The sequence below is a fragment of the Musca vetustissima genome, unplaced genomic scaffold, assembly GCF_032173495.1.
Source record: "Musca vetustissima isolate MV318-11 ecotype Yass unplaced genomic scaffold, APGP_CSIRO_Mvet_v1 utg190302, whole genome shotgun sequence".
Taxonomy (NCBI): domain Eukaryota; kingdom Metazoa; phylum Arthropoda; class Insecta; order Diptera; family Muscidae; genus Musca; species Musca vetustissima.
Genome location: NW_026883796.1, coordinates 32179 through 49903, shown reverse-complemented (window position 1 = coordinate 49903; position 17725 = coordinate 32179). Strand labels below are relative to the sequence as shown.

Sequence of the window (17725 nt, the reverse complement as noted above, 5' to 3'; positions counted from 1 at the left end):
GCAAGATGTGACCCTTATTATTTTAGAAGTAGCTGCGATAGTCTCCTTGATTCTATCGTTTTATAAGCCCGCCGATGATGATGCTCGTAAGTTGGACCCATCGCCTTCTCACGAAGTGGTTCGTTACTAAAAATTTTCTCTTTTTCTCTCTTACAGCTGTTTTGGAAGAAGAAGATGACCATTATGGCTGGATTGAAGGCCTGGCCATTTTAATATCCGTCGTTGTGGTCGTCCTCGTGACAGCCTTCAATGACTACTCCAAAGAACGACAATTTCGTGGCCTGCAAAATCGCATAGAGGGTGAACACAAATTCTCCGTTATTCGTGGCGGTGAGGTGTGTCAGATCTCGGTGACAGATATTGTGGTTGGTGATATTGCCCAAGTGAAATATGGTGATCTGTTGCCGGCCGATGGTATTCTCATACAGAGTAATGACCTGAAGGTAGAGAATTCTCCCTCTCTTTCCTTAATGAAGATAAATAATAAAATCTCTCTCTTTTTTCATCACCAGGTGGATGAATCGTCGTTGACCGGCGAATCCGATCACGTCAAGAAAGGCGTTGAATTCGATCCCATGGTATTATCCGGCACCCATGTCATGGAGGGTAGCGGCAAAATGGTTGTCACCGCTGTCGGTGTCAATTCCCAGTCGGGTATTATTTTGACACTGTTGGGCGCCACCGATGAAGAGTCTCAAGGCAAAAAGAAGAAATTGAAAAAAGGTAAGAGAGAATGTGATGGATATCCTCTTTCTCTCTCGAAGCTTTATAAGCTTTTTAACTGTTCTCTGTAACTGACTAATCTCTTTTTTTTCTGAAACTTTTATTCTCATATTTGTTTTTTTTTTTTAATTTTTGTTTAAACAACAACAATTTTTTTTGTTTTTAATTTTACACTGAGAGCAAAAAGTGACTAACCTAAAAAAATAATTTATTTTTAATTATTTAAGCGATTATAGGTAAATTTTGTTTAAAATTTTGTAGCTAACTCTGTGTGTTTGAAAGGGACCACAATTAAGTGTGGTCAAAAATTACAATTCAGCTAAGCTAAAAATCTAAGGATTTGAAGATTTTCAAAACATTCACCTTTGCTGAATTGCAGACATAGGCGATATTTTGTAATTCAGCCACGTTGAATATAATTATAAACGATTGGGAGACATTTTCTAGTAAAAAGAAACCTATTCAGCTTTGCTGAATTGTAAATTTTGAGGATATTTCGCAATTCAGCTGAGCTGAATTGTGAGATAAAGTTGGAAAATGGTCAAAAATTACTCTAAAAGTTGACTTGCACATAAACTAAGTTATTCAGCTTTGTTGAATTGTAATTTTCGCAATTCAGCTAAGCTGAATTGTATAAAAAACGACATAGGAGTTATTTTTGGACAAAAATAATGCTATTCAGCTTTGCTGAATTGTAAATTTCGAAGATATTTTGTAATTCAGCTGAGCTTAATTGTAAAATAATATTCGGAAACGTTAAAATATTAAACTAGAAGTTTATTTTCACATGAACCAAGCTATTCAGCTTTGCTGAATTGTAAATTTCAGGAGGAAAATGTAATTCAGCAAAACTGAATTGTATTAAAATTCACATAGGAATTGTTTTCTGAAAAAAATAAAGCTATTCAGCGTTGCTGAATAATAAATTTCGTGGATATTTTGCAATTCAGCTGAGCTGAATTGTGAAATAATTAATTAGGACCCGCTCCAAAATCAAACTAGAAGTTTATTTTCACAAAAACTAATGTATTCAGCTTTGCCGAATTGTAAATATAGGAAGGAAAATGTAATTCAGCACAGCTGAATTGCATTAAAATTCACATAGGAATTATTTTCTGACAAAAATAAAGCTATTCACTTTTGCTGAATTGTAAATTTTGACGGTAGTTTGTAATTCAGCTGAGCTGAATTGTAAATTTCGACGGAATTTCGTAATTCAGCTGAGCTGAATTGTGAGATATGATAGGGATCTGATCACAAATCAAACTATAGGTTGATTTTCATATATATTATGCAATTCAGCTTTGCTCAACATACAAATTATTTTCTTACAAATCAAATGCTTTCGGCTTTGCTGAATTGTAAATTTCGATGATATAAATGAATTATAAAACAATGTTAAAAAAAATAAACTAGAAGTTGATTTTCCCAAATAGCAAGCTATTCAGCTCGGCTGAATTGTAAATTTCAGCGATATTTTGTAATTTAGCTGAGCGGAATTTTGAGAAAGCATTTAGAGTTGTCTTAAAATTGATATAGAAATTGATTTTTTGTTTTAACAAAGGTATTCAGCTTTGCTGAATTGTAGATATCGATGATAATTTGTAATTCAGCTGAGCTGAATTGTGAGATAATCTTAGAGAATGGGCAAAAATTAAATTAGAATTTCATTTCAGCTGTGCTGAATTTAGGCATAGTGTTTTAAATTGTCTTAAAATCGATATAGAAGTTGATTGTTCGTAATAACAAAACAATTCTTCCTTGCTGAATTGTAAATTTCGGAGATATTTTGTAATTCAGCTGAGCTGAATTGTAAGAAAATTTAAGGAAATGGTCAAAAGTCAATATAGAAGTTGATTTCCACATAAACGAAGCTATTTAGCTTCGCTGAATTTTAATTGTCAATGATATTTTGTAATTCAGCTGTGCTGAATTTTGAGATGGTGTTTCGATTTGTCTTAAAATCGATATAGAAGTTATTTTTCGTTATAACGAAGGTATTCAGCTTAGCTGAATTATGAATTTCTAGGCTATCATGAAATTCAGCTGAGCTGAATTGTGAGATAATGTTAGGAATTGTTAAAAAATCCAATTAAAATTTAATTATCATGCTATTCAGCTTTTCCGAATTGTAAATTTCTGCGATATTTTGAAATTCAGCTGAGCTGAATTTTAAGATAGTGTTTCGAATTGTCTTAAAATCGATATAGAAAAGTATTTTTCGTTTTAACAAAGGTATTCAGCTTTGCTGAATTGTAAAGTTCGACGAAATTTTGCAGCTGAATTGTATTCAGCAGGTAATTTGTGGCACTTTTAAGCTTTATATCATATTTAAATAGAGTATTTCTTAAAATGAAACCAATTCATCTTAGCTGAATAGACTATTCTGCAATTCAGCAAAGCAAAATTTAGCAAATTGTAGGAAAATTTTCATTACTTGAGGATTTTTTAGGAAAATCCAGTCTCGGGACTAATTCAGCAAAGGTGAATTTTAGAAAATCCTTGAAATTTGACTATTTTAAGTCTGAAAATTTAATTTTTATGGTATTCAGCTTAGCTGAATTGTATTCAGCAGCTGTTTTTCGGGGAATTTTTGGCTTATATCATAGTAATATAGGGTTTTTGTTAAAATGTAGTCAATTCAGCTTAGCTGAATTACATTATTTTGCAATTCAGCTAAGGTGAATTGGTAAATTTTAATTGTTTTAGGATTTTAGAGAGGTGTAATCGCATTTTGACCCAATTCAGCTTAGCTGAATTGTGTTAAAATGTAAAAAAATCTAAATTTTGAATAAAATATAGGACCCCTTTTTATTAAAAAATTTCCCCTTTCCATTTTTTTAACTAAATCCAATTATTTTGCGGAATTTATTTATAAAATTTTGAAATTAATTTCTTATTCGCCTCCCAACAACAACAACAAAGGAATGCCGCAAACTTTGGTCTTTGCAAAAAAAATTGAAGTCCTTCTCGAAGGCCTGGTTGTGAGTCAATGAACCTTGTAGTAACTATCACATTATGATTAGGTGTACCCCTAATACCTTAGGTATTACGGGTCAGTAGTGATCCTGAAAATCGGAAAAAAAAATTGTTCTACCACGCTTGTTCTCAAAAAACACCATTTGTAAAATTTTCCTATTTTTCCAATCAAAAAATAGAACATTTCCCCTAACCTCAAAAAGTAACTAACCCTAGTTCTAAACCATAGGGGACCCTAATGGGTTCCCGGGTCCTTCATGTTCAGATTTTAAGCATTTAATTTTTTTTATAATTTTTATTTATTTGATTTCTTTTTATTTTCATTTAATTTCATTTGATTTTATGAATTACCCCATTCGCGACCTCCCCCTGAAAAATTCCACCTGCTACACCACCCCTGCAACCCCGAAAATCGCAAAACGAAATTTTTTTAGTTGTTGAAGAAGTAGAAGATGATGTGGAGAAACAAGTTCCACCAGCCAACAAAAGTATTCCTCACATTTCAGATGGTCTCAAGTCTGAAACAGAAGGTAATCATGTCCAGAGTACCACCGGTTCCGCACCCGAATCCGAGGGTAAGAAGGAAAAATCTGTTCTACAATCGAAATTGACAAAGTTGGCCATACAAATTGGTTATGCCGGTTCTACAATTGCCGTCCTGACGGTCATCATTTTGGTCATTCAGTTCTGTGTCAAGACCTTTGTCATCGAAGAGAAGCAGTGGAAGAACACCTATGCCAATCATTTCGTCAAGCATCTGATTATTGGTGTGACCGTTTTGGTGGTGGCTGTACCGGAGGGTTTGCCATTGGCTGTTACCCTGTCGTTGGCCTATTCGGTTAAGGTAAGTGATTTAGAAAAATTCCTAAGAGTATTCCAAAAACTTCTCAAGAGCCCAGATCGATTTTTTTCATAAGAAAAACTTACAAGACCCCAGGCCGATTTTTTCTATAGAAAAAAATTCTCATGACCCCAGATCTTCGAATTTTTTTCTTTAGATAAAAATTCTCCAGAACCTAGGTCCTATTTTTGTCAATAGAAAAAAATTCTTCTTCTGTAGAAAAAAATCGGAACTGGGGTCTGGAGAATTTTTTCTATGAAAACAACCGATCTGGGGTCTTGAGAATTTTTCAGGAACCCAGTTCCGATTTTTTCTATAGGAAAAAATTCTTAAGACCTATGGTCGGATTTTTTTCTTTAGAAAAAAATTCTCACGACCCCACGTCAGTTTTTTTATATAGAAAAAATTCTCAGGAACCCAGTTCCGATTTTTCTCTCAAGACACCAGGTCTTCGAATTTTTTTCTATAGAAAAAAATTCTCAAGACCCCCAGATCTTCGAATTTTTTTCTATATATAAAAATTCTCCAGAACCTAGGTCCTATTTTTGTCAATAGAAAAAAATTCTTCAGACCCTAGGTCAGATTTTCATACATAAACATTTATTGATTTTTCTATATATTTTCAATAAAAAAATTCTTCAGAGCCTAGGTCCGATTTTTATACATAAAAATTTATTGAGAACAAAAATTGATTATCGATTTTTTTATTGAAAAAAATTTTCTAGACCCCAGATCCGATTTTTTTCTATAGAAAACAAATTCTCAAGACCACTAGTCTTCGATTTTTTTCTATAGAAAAAAATTCTAAAGACCCCAGGTCTAATTTTTTTTCTATAGAAACAAATTCTCAAAACTTCAGGTCGGATTTTTTCTATTGAAAAATTTAATGGTACGATTTATTGAGAACAAAAATTAATTATCCAAAAATGCGGGCGAAAAAAAAATTCTCAGAACCACAGGTCCGATTTTTTCCATAGAAAAACTTCTCAAGACCCACGTCCGATTTTTTTCTATATAAAAATTTTTCAAAAAACAGCTTTTCGATTTTTTGTTATCGAAAAAAACATCTCAAGAACCTTCGTTTTTTTCTATACAAAAGAATTCTAATAACACCAGGTCGGATTTTTTTATAGACCCGGATTTTTTATATATTAAAAAAATTTTAGACCAGGTCAGTTCATTAAAGATACTATTTATTGAGAACAAACATTGATTAGCCTAAACATCCGCGTGCCTCCAGAAGTCTGCAGAAAAACCACGAGAAATGGAGTCTATAGAAATTGTTCTATAGGAAAAAACCCAGACCCCAGGTCTTCAATTTTTTTCTATAAAAAAAAAAAACGCAGGAGCCCATTCACTTTTTTTCTTTAAATAATTCTCAAGACCCCTAGTTTCAAAAAAATATAACCTTTATTTTTCCTCTCTCTGTCTCTTCCAGAAAATGATGAAAGACAACAATTTGGTCCGTCACTTGGATGCCTGCGAGACCATGGGTAATGCCACTGCCATTTGTTCCGATAAGACTGGTACCCTGACAACAAATCGGATGACCGTTGTTCAATCATATATTTGCGAAAAGTTATGCAAAGTCCTGCCGAAATACAACGACATACCACAGAATGTGGCCAATTTGATAACCCAGGGTATTTCGGTTAATTCCGCCTATACGTCCAATATTATGGTGAGTCCGCACACCAAAGATTTTTATTCCATAATTTTTCAAAAATATTTTTTCTTTTAGCCCGGTCCCACACCCGAAGATTTACCCACCCAGGTGGGCAACAAAACCGAATGTGCCCTATTGGGCTTTGTCCAGGGTCTGGGTGTTAAATATCAGTCCATACGTGATGAAATCACTGAAGATAAATTCACTCGGGTCTATACCTTCAATTCGGTGCGCAAGAGCATGGGTACTGTGATTCCTAGAAGCAATGGTGGTTATCGTCTATTTAGTAAAGGTGCTTCCGAAATTATGCTCACTAAGTAAGTCTCCAAAAGATACACGAAATTTGTTCTGCAAATTCTAATCAATTTTCTATCTCCAGATGTACCTACATTTTCGGTCACAATGGTGTCTTGGAACGTTTCACTCCCGACATGCAAGAACGTTTGATCCGCGAGGTAATCGAACCCATGGCCTGTGATGGTCTGCGCACAATTTGCATTGCCTATCGTGATTTCGTCCCCGGTAAAGCTGCCATGAACGAAGTATCGATTGATCGTGAACCCAATTGGGATGATGAAGCTGGTATTATGTCCAATTTGACCTGCCTCTGTGTGGTGGGTATTGAAGATCCTGTCCGTCCAGAGGTACCAGAGGCTATCCGTAAATGTCAACGTGCCGGTATTACCGTGCGCATGGTTACCGGTGATAATATTAATACGGCACGTTCCATTGCCACGAAGTGTGGTATTTTGAAACCGGGCGATGATTTCTTGATATTGGAGGGTAAAGAATTTAATCGTCGTATTCGTGATAATAATGGCAATGTAAGGATTATTTTTTATGAAAGAGGAATTGCAAAAATTAATACCTATTTTTTCTTTCAGATCCAACAACATTTAATCGACAAAGTGTGGCCGAAATTGCGTGTCCTGGCTCGTTCTTCCCCAACGGATAAATATAATTTGGTTAAAGGTAAAATTTATTGAGAACAAAAATTGATTAGCCTAAAATCTGGGCGTCTTTAGAAGCCTCTAAAAAAGCATGAGACCTAGGGTGTCCAGAATATTTGTCTATAGAAAAACCAAGAGTCTTGTGTTCTTTAGATTTTTTTTCATTTTGAAAACCAAGACCTGGGTCTTTATATTTTTTTCTGTGGATAAACCAAAAGACCTGTGATTTCTAAATTTTTTTCATAGAAAAACAACGAAACCTGGTTATCTAGAATTTCTTCTGTACTGAAAAACAGAGAGATCTGAGGTCTCTAGAATAATTTCAATAAAAAAAACCAATAGACATGTTCTCTCTAGATTTTTCTGTTAAATCTGTTCTATAAAGACCACCCTCAGTTGATCTATAAAGGTAACCTTTAATTGGTCTATAAAGGACCCCTTCAGCTGGCATAAAAAATACTTTCAACTGGTCGATAAGACCAGTTGGAACAATCAATTTGAGGAAGAATCCATTTGAGCTGCTGGTAGGTCGTCTACTTCAGTAGGTTATTAAAGATTCGCTTCAACAGGTCTATAACACCATCTTTATTCAGATTTATTGAGAACAACAATTGATTTGCTTATCTAATGAAGCTCAGATTTTGATCTCAGCTTCATAGAATTGTTTCTCGGTGCAAAAAATGTGTTTTACCCTTCGAATATTTTTGCATTTCCATTCTCATCTACTCATGTTGAAGAAATTTCCATAGTTGCTGTGGATTTTTGTTTTTATCAATTCTCTGCTTCGACCGATCAGAACATAAATCCTCAGCTTCAGCTGGTCTCTAAAGATCCACCATAGCTGGTTTATTAAAATCCAATCCAACTGGTCTATAAGAACCCACGTCCGCAAGTATATAATCCTACATATGATCAGATTTATTGAGAACAAAAATTGATTTTTTTTCGATTGGGCCTATGATAAGAATTTTATCCTCAGCTTCGAAGAATTATTTCTCTATGCAAAAATGTGTTTTCCCCCTTCCAGGGACATTTTTTCCATTCACATCTACTCATGCTGTAGAAATTTCTATATTTGCTACGGATTTTCGTTCGTATTGGATCGATCTGAATATAAGTCATCCGCATCAACTGGCCTCTAAACAGCCGTCATAGCTGCTATATTAAAATTCAATTCAGCTGGTCTATAAGAACCCATTTTAGCAAGTCTATAAGACCATCTCTGATCAGATTTATTGAGAACAAAAATTGAAAACAGGAAAACGCCTGTTTGCGGAGGAAAATTATGATCCTCAGCTGCTTGATTTCTATAGGAAAATTTGATTATCAGTTTCTATGGATCTTTTCAGTCTCCGGGATTTTTTCTGGGAAAAAATAGGTGCTCAGCGTCCCTCTGACAATTCTCTGCTGAAACAATGACTATAGGTTCTGATTTTTTCCATATGGCAAATTTTGTTCTCTGGAAAATTCCTATGATTCCGAAGGTTTTTTTTCGTAGGAGTAAATCGTTCCTTACTTTATATTCCTCGTCGTATATTGAATCTCCCTTCAGCTCGTCTATAAGTAATAACTTAACCTTGACTTTAACAGATTTATTGAGAACAAAAATTGAATAGCTTTCTAATCGGCTTCTGAGGCTATTTTTTAGGAAAACTTCGGTGGCTGAACATTTTTGCATATGATGGATTTTGATGACTTTTTTTCTGCTTCCGGGGGTTTTGGGAAAAAATCGTTCCTCAGTATTCGTCTTTTGACAACAAATTCCGCTATAGGGGGTTTGTTTGGGAACAATCGGATTCAAGCTTCTGAGATTTTCGTTCTTAGGACAATTTCGGTCCTCCTTGGAAAAAAAAAACGATTCTTTGATTCTGAATGTTTTTTGTCCATAGAGTATATTGTTCCTTAGTGTATAAGGAATGTCTTGACCTCGTCTTTAACAGATTTATTGAGAATAAAAATTGATTAGGTTTCCAATCGGCTTCTAGGGCTATTTCTTTTTAGGAAATGGTCGATTGCTTAGAACTTTTCCATACAAGATACTTTGCCACCTTCCGGTGGGTTTTAAGAAATAAATCGCTTCTCTGTATCCGTCTGTTAAAAAAACGATACTCCGCTTGAAGGGGTTTGCTTGGGAACAATCGGGCCTTAACTTCTGAGGTTTTTTTCTTAGGACAAATTTTGATCCTCTTTGGAAAAAATCCGTAGTAGATTATCGTTCCGTTTATTGGGGCTGTCATCACGTCGTCTATATAAGATTTATTGAGAACAAAAATTAATTAGCTTAACAATTATCGGTCTCCAATGATTCAGACAATTTTTTTTTTCTACGGAAAAAATAGGGACATCAGCTTCTCAGGTTACTGTTTCATTTTGTCTTTTTATTTAATTTTACCTTTAATCTAAATTCTATTTCACCTCTCTCTCTCTCTATTTCCAGGTATTATTGACAGTACTGTAAGTGACAATCGTGAAGTTGTAGCCGTCACTGGTGACGGTACAAATGATGGTCCGGCTTTGAAGAAGGCTGATGTTGGTTTTGCCATGGGTATTGCTGGTACCGATGTTGCTAAAGAGGCTTCCGATATCATTTTAACCGATGATAACTTTAGCAGTATTGTTAAGGCTGTTATGTGGGGTCGTAACGTTTACGATTCGATATCGAAATTCTTGCAATTCCAATTGACCGTAAATGTGGTGGCTGTTATTGTGGCGTTCATTGGTGCCTGTGCTGTGCAAGATTCGCCATTGAAGGTAAGCGGGGAAAATGAAATGAATTTCGAATGCAATTTCTGATAATGGTTTCCTTTCTTTTTCAGGCCGTTCAAATGTTGTGGGTCAACTTGATTATGGACACCCTGGCCTCTTTGGCTTTGGCCACAGAAATGCCCACTCCCGACTTGTTGCTGCGTAAACCCTATGGCCGTACGAAACCGCTGATTTCTGCCACCATGTTAAAGAATATTTTGGGTCAGGCATTCTATCAATTGGTGATTATTTTCGGTCTATTGTTTGTGGGTAAGTAAAAATATTTTTTTTTTACCTCCTCTTTTAAAATTAATAGAGAAAAAATCGAGACCTTACATTCCGAGGCTGTTGTTTTTTCTCCACAAAACTAATTTGTTCTGCAGAAAAACCCTGTTCCTGAGGCTATTTTTCTGTAGAAAAATTTGAGTCCTCCCAAGCTTAGCATATTTTAAAGTGAGATATTAATTTTTTTCGTCCTCTTTTCCCAGGTGATTGGATTTTGGATATTGAATCGGGCCGCGGCCAACCCTTATCAGCCGGTCCCACTCAACATTTCACAATTATTTTCAACACTTTTGTCATGATGACATTGTTCAATGAAATCAATGCACGCAAAATCCATGGACAGCGTAATGTCCTGGAGGGATTCTTTACAAATCCCATTTTCTACAGCATTTGGATCGCCACTGTTGTATCACAGGTAAAAACATAACCCCAAAAACAGAAATAGGAGATCCAATCTAACTCTCTTCTCTTTCTCCTTGCAGGTCATAATTGTCCAATACGGCAAAATGGCCTTCTCCACAAAAGCTCTCTCGCTCGATCAATGGTTGTGGTGTATATTCTTTGGTCTGGGCACCCTAGTGTGGGGACAACTCATCACATCACTGCCTACCAAGAGATTCGAAAAGATGGTATCATCATCGACGTCGTGAACATCTGCGACCCCCTCAAACTCACGCACAAACCAACAATCCAAATAACTAAGAAGAAGATGGAAATAAAAACCCAACAGAACCCCCCAAGAAGAACGACGACAAGGTGCAACCAACATCCTCCGCCGCATTCACAAAAGAAAATCTAACAAAGAAGAAATTTTCAAATTCTGGACCTGAAATTAATATCACAAAGAAAAACAACCTATTTAAAGAAAAAAAACTTAAAGCATGGAACCCAAGAAGCAGAAGATAACCTAAACAAAAATATTATTAAAATTTAACCTAAAACAAAAAAACAAAACCCAACCAGTCATACTCTCTTCTCTCTACTCTATACATTAAGCTAAAACAAAAACAAAAAACCCCAAGAAAGAAGGAAAAAGAAAGAAAGCAGAAAAATAGTAAAATTTTTTCTCATCATGTTATTCATTAAAGCAAATGTTCAAATGTTTAAATGTTCAAATAAAGTGAATTTATTTTTTATTTATTAAGATTCATTTTTCAACTATATGAGGGGTAGGTATAGAACCTAAGGGGAGGACCTTAATTTGCCAAAAAGAAAAACTCTATAGAAAAAAATTTTAGATGTATTTTTTGCTATAGAAACAAACATTCTGAGGGCCATCCGTTTCAAAAGGCGAACCTGAAGCTGTCTTTAAAAGTTAAAACCTTAAAAAATCACAAAAGATAAGGAGCTATAGAAAAAACCTCAGAAACAGAGATTTCGATTTTTTGCTACAGAAAAAAAATCCCAGAAGCTATGCATCTTTTTTCTATATATTAAATCCGAGCTTGATTTTTCGAGGTTTGGAATATAGCTCCTTATCTTTTTAAAGGTCACAATTTTTAAAGATTCCTTACTGCTTCTTTTTTATCGTGATCTATGATTGTATAATTTATTGAGAACAACAATTGATTAGATTAGATGCTTTAAAGTACTGAACAATTTTCATATGTGGAAAAATTCCTCCGTTATTCAAGACCGTTTTTGCTTTTATTGGACGAATTTATCATGGCGCAATTTCTGTATAATTTATTGAGAGCAAAAATTGATTAGTCTCAAGGCATAGGAATTCTGGAAGACTTTTAAATTTTGAGAATAAATCATTCTTAGCTTCTGATTACATCTTGGCATAATTATGGAAGGTAGTATCATATGAGAAATTGATAATGGCAACCCTTTTTAACATGGAAAATAAAATGAAAAATAAATTTCATGTATGTCGATTGGCATTTTTTTTCAACATATACATATTTATAAGCTTTACAGGCGGAGAACTTAAACATATTTATAAATTAAAATCATTTAGCAATTTTCGCCATTGAACACATGATATGCGTACATTTCGAAGGAAGATATTTTCATTTAAGCTGAATCCTGTCTGAGGCATTTGGGTATATGAAAGATTTTTTGTATAGAAGCAATAGCTTTTGGGGAGAATATCCCAACAAAAAATTAAGAGAACTGATGAGGATCAATGGCGTGATCCGAAACCATGGTCTTCTCTGCCTTACCCCTCGGCAAACAAAGCCATACATTCCCCACTAATAAATAGTTGTTTTTTTTTTTTATAAAAACAACAAACTGGGATTCAGTCTGACTATTTTGCAAAAACAAAATTCAAATTAGGGATACGTAGTCGAGCGCAAAAGTCGACTTTTAGATTTTTACTTCTGACCAAAAAGTCGATTTTTAGAATTTTCGATTTTTGCCTTTGACTAAAAAGTCGACTTTTCGAACTTTCGATTTTGTCAAACCTCAAAATCGATTTTCGAGTTTTATTAACTAAAGCAAAATCGACTAAAAATTTAATTTTTTATAAGAATTGTTGTCAACAGATGAAAAAGATTTCTGGAATGTGTAATTTTTAGACAATTTCGGCATTGTGATAATAAACCAAGAATTTATGAGGAAAATCGAAAGTCGATCTCGGTCGACTTCGGCTTTTAGACTTTTCAATACAAAAAGTCGATTAATCGATTAGTCGAAAGTCGATTTACTTATCCCTAATTCACTGAAGGAAAGAATTTACATTAGTTTTTATCTGAAGATGTCTTTAAAAGTTAAGAAAAAAAAAGTTAAAAAATTCTTAGAATATGAGGATTAGTTTCCATATGGAAAAAACTGCCAGAATAAAGTTTATACTTTTCCATAGAAAAAATTATGGAAGTAGTCGACCAATTATTTCGATAGAAAAAAACTCTAAACCTGTTTTTTCAAATTAACCCCTCATCTTCTGATCATTTTTAAAGGCAAAACATTCAAAGAGCTCTTCTATTTTTGGACAAGTTTATCGCGATACGTTTTCGAATATTTTATTGAGAACAAATGTTGATTAGTTTAGAAAACTTAAATTTTTTTTTGGAATTTTTCGGACTAGTTTTTAAACAAATTCTTAGATTTTTTTTTGTAAAAATTTGTTCAAACTTGCCTAGAAGAATCTGAAAGGGTCTTCAAAAATTGAGACTCTTAAAAATTTCTCTGAAGATGAGGTGCTATTTCCCAATAGAAAAAGTCTCAGAAAAAACAGATTCCGATTAATATTTTTTTTTTCTATGAATGTAATTTTTACAAGCAGCGGTTCATGCTTGCCATAGAAAAAAATTAGAACCCGCTTTATTGAGTAGCTTTTTTAAAGGGAAAATAACAGCTCATATTCTGATAATGTTTTAACATTTAAAGACCCCTTTTGATCCCTATGGACAAAGTTATCGTAATATATATTGTGGATAATTTATTGAGAACAAAAATTGATTAGTTGATTAGGTATACTTTTAAAGTAAGAAAAATTTTATACGAAGCAAAATTTTTCAACATTTCAATAGTCCTTCTATTTATTTTCGACTAGTTCATAGCGACATAATTTCTGTATAATTTATTGGGAACAAAAATTGATTAGATCGTTAAATTGGCACAAGTCTGGTTCTTGGTATATTTATACCCTTCACCACACTGTGGTACAGGGTATTATGTCTTTGTGCATACGTTTGTAACATACAAAAGGAAACGAGGACGAACCCTATTAAAATTGAAGAAAATCGGTTCAGATTTAGAAATAGCTCCCGTATATAGTTTTGTCCGATTTAAGGTAAATTGGGGCACCAAAGTCCCTATATATCTTTCGATTTGCCTGAAATTTGGCTCAGGGTTCTGAATTAGGTCCAGAATGATATGTGCTAAGTTTCGAGAAAATCGGTTCAGATTTGCACGAAATTTTGTGTGCTAAGATTCGTGAAAATCGGTTAACATTTAGATTTATAAATAAATTATGCACTAAAGACCAAAAGTTTGACCGACCGACCGACCGGCACACAATTTTGTACAATGTACGGAAGTTACTATAATTGGCTGTTTTGTAGGTTGAAGTATTTCTAAGAACCCCTTTTATATATGTTGTTGTTCTTGCCTTTGAGATGGAAATCTGACCCTACCATAGCTCGTGTGCTAAGTTTCTAGAAAATCGTGTTAGATTTCGATTTAAGTTCGTTCAATTTCATGTCAATGTTCCTTCGAAAAGGCGACGTCTGTTAGGAAACATATGTATGTAGAATATACCCAAAGTGGTGAAGGGTATCATATTGTCGGCCCAGTCCGACTTTACTACTTTCCTTACTGGTTTTTATTTATAATTTATTTTCGCAGATTTCTCGGGGGGAGGAAAAAGTCAGCATTCCGGTTGAAGAAATATTTTTTGTTAATATCTACAAAAACTCTTTGAAAAAATGCGCTCAAGTTCCTAGAATTTTTGTAGAAAATATTTAGTTAAGAAATTTGTCCCAGAAGATTTTTTTTAGACCAGAACTCTCGCCAGCGTTGAATTCTGATCGAAAATATATTTATTCTTTTTGCTATCCGCTAATAAAAGAAAGAAATGATTTCTAACTCTTTTTTTTTGTTTATTAAAATCTCCTTGCGGACCTTCTTCATAAATATGTACTTACTTAATTAGCTGGCTCGAGACAAAAACCGTAAGCGGAACTTTCCTGGGTTTTCAATTTGAAAGACCATATTTCGATATGTTATCTTTCACTAAAACTTTCCATTGAATTCTTGGCATATCCCTCCTCCGGGAACCATCAATGGGCTCGCTTTTATTTGCCTTTTGAACTGGGGCATCCTTATCCACTCTCACAACATGGTCTAGCCATCAGGGGGCATCCTCATACATTCCCACATCAGGGCCTAGCCACCGTAGTCGCTCGATATGTCTGATTATGTCGATGATCGTGTATAGGTAGTATAGCTCTTTGTTCATTCATATCGGCTAGTAGATCTTTCGGAGACTTTTTTCCCAAACACTCCAAGTGCTGCCTCATTTGTCTGCACTATTACTCATTCTTCATATCTAAACACCAGTACGGTTGGTATCAACGTCTTTTGGAGTGTGAGTTTGATCCGACAAAAGGTGGGCGTCCATAAGAACTTCAGTTGTAAAAATGTATCGTTTTTATTTATTGAGAACAAAAATTAATTATCTAACTTGGGTCTCCCCGAACTTTTGAGAGATTATTTTTCGATGCAAAAATTTCATTCCTTTCAAAGGTATTGATAAAGGAAAAATTCCTTTCTGGTCATTATTATTAAAAAATAAATATTTCTCTGAATGAATGGTTCGTGTGGGAGGAGTAAAATGTATGTCATTCATAATGTTTCCACAGGCCTGATATCTTTGTAGGTATTGAATTAGTTTTCTCTACTCCGTTCAGTGAAACATTGAAGTTCATTTGCGAACTTTAGAAGACTTTTTAAACCTGAAAATTGTAGCAAATTCAAATAAAGCTAGTAAAGAAGCGGACTTTGGCCAGAACTAGAAAATTTATATTAGAGTTGTTCTATCTAGTTCATTTGGCTGATCGCTCTTTTAATTCAGCTCTTTTGACTGAACTAGTACGGTCTTCTAGTTCAGTAGTTCAACCGTTCGCAATTAAGCTCTTTTATTCAACGGCCGTTTTACTTCGGTCATTCTTTTAATAGTTCATCGCTCTCCGATTCCTTCAGTTGATAGTTTGAGTTCTTGTAAGATACTTTTGGACCTATATGGCGAGGATATTAAAATGAAAACAAATAAGAAGAGTTTATGGATCTATAAGGTGTGAATTTTTAAATAAATCTTTCAAAAGATTTGATGAACTTATAGGGCGTGGAATAAAAAAGGTTCCAAAGAATATGTGGACCTAGAAGGCGTAGATTTTTAAAGAAAAGTTTTAGAATAATTGAAAAATTACTTGCCAACATGTATATTTTTATTAGTGTTTACTAAATGGGAGCGCTGTAATATCCCATGCAAAATAAAACTCGATCGGTTTCGCTTCCATTTAGACCAAATCGAACTAAGTCAGTAAAATGCTCACATCTGAACTAAAAGGGACGATTGTTCCAGTTCGTTCTTTTAATGAACTAAAAAGAACGAATTTGTAAGACCTACTTCAATCGGTCTTTTAAGTGAATCGTTCATTTGAACTAGTTCGTTCGTGAACTGTACAACTCTAATTTATATAAAAGATCTCAAAAGATAAGAACCATTTCTTGTGTAGGAAAAATACTCAGTATCAGAGCCTATATTTTTAGAGAGAGAAAACTTCTGAATTGGTTTCCTATTTCAAGAAAATAGTCCTGAATTTATGAGGATTTTTTCAATCAATTCTCTTTGTGGAAAAGTTCGAGTCGACAGACTACAAGGCTCACTATATGTGTATAGGAAAAATTAGGCTCCGCTTTTTTTTATGGATTGTATTTTGTCATAAATCCCTTAGAAATCCTTCCGCCTTCTCGTGGTCTGTTCATATATATATATTTCTTGAAATTTATTGAGAACAAAAATTGGCTAGGGCTCGAACCTAGGTCCTCGGAGCAACACAAATGTTGCCAATACCACTCAACGTTCTGAGCCATCAACACACTTCCAAAACGGTTGCGCAAAAACATGTGTATACCATGGAAGCAATTGTAGGTGTGTGGATTAATTATCCATCGCTACAACAAAAATCTGCTTTGAAAAGGACTGTTCCTAGAATGAAGACAAATGTCGAACTTTGACAAATTTGAATTTAATTCGCATATGCAAGTTTCGCATCAGGGCGGAATAAATACAAGTTATCAACGTACGACCTTTGTAAAGCCACATAGCCCAATATGCCTGATGAGCCGCTTAACCAACGGCGAAATGCGTCGCATAATGGTGGGTACGTAGGTTCTTCTCCTGGCTTTCCTTTTCATTGCAAAATTTAGATCATCAAGCTCGACTCGAAAGAGTATAAATAATCACTTAAAAAATTGATTAGTTTAAATAATTTTTTGTCTTCCGATTTTGACGAAAGCTATATATATTCAAGGATGGCTTTTAATTTCTGCACAAAGATGTCCATATATGGAGTCGAAGTTAAAGATTATACCAGGATCATTTTCAATCTTTGATCTGTCTGATAAATTTCCTGAATATTCATTTCAGATATATCTTTTAGCTTTTTTAGCCAGACATTTCTGATAAGACTTGAAGATGGGGGCCAAAAGGTCCTCATTCGTTCGAACAAATATAACGGAATAGTCTGGTATCCATTTTGTGAATTGTAAATCTTATTTTCAAGATTTTTGCCTCCATTGCGATTTTATTAGACATAAACACCTAGGTTATAGCTAACCTCAAATTGTAGCGAAACTAGTTCAGGCAATCTTAGACTGCTTACACATCCATCTGATTCTCCCATGAGGCTTTGATGGGTGAAATATGAAAATGTATTCCCAAAATATTGAAGTGAGGTCCAACAATTTACTATCTTTTTTTATTTTTATCTACAATTATTTACAAATTTATATACAATTTAATGAACACATTTTATCTTGATTTCTTTCAGAAATAAAATCGAAATTCCTCCATTCCAGAAT

The 17725-nt window shown here is 34.3% G+C and overlaps 1 protein-coding gene across 1 annotated transcript; it reads left to right on the top strand.

Moving 5' to 3' along the window:
* Positions 1 to 4: 4 nt before the first annotated feature.
* LOC133330803 (plasma membrane calcium-transporting ATPase 1-like) lies at positions 5 to 10880 on the top strand (the record flags this gene model as incomplete). The annotated part of the gene is made up of 12 exons (XM_061539210.1): positions 5 to 86; positions 157 to 443; positions 513 to 723; positions 4137 to 4546; positions 5982 to 6224; positions 6285 to 6526; positions 6589 to 7033; positions 7094 to 7181; positions 9597 to 9910; positions 9976 to 10174; positions 10393 to 10604; positions 10672 to 10880. Coding segments are annotated over 12 exons (2901 nt in total), but the record flags the coding sequence as incomplete, so codon positions are not given.
* Between the last annotated feature and the right edge of the window lie 6845 nt (positions 10881 to 17725).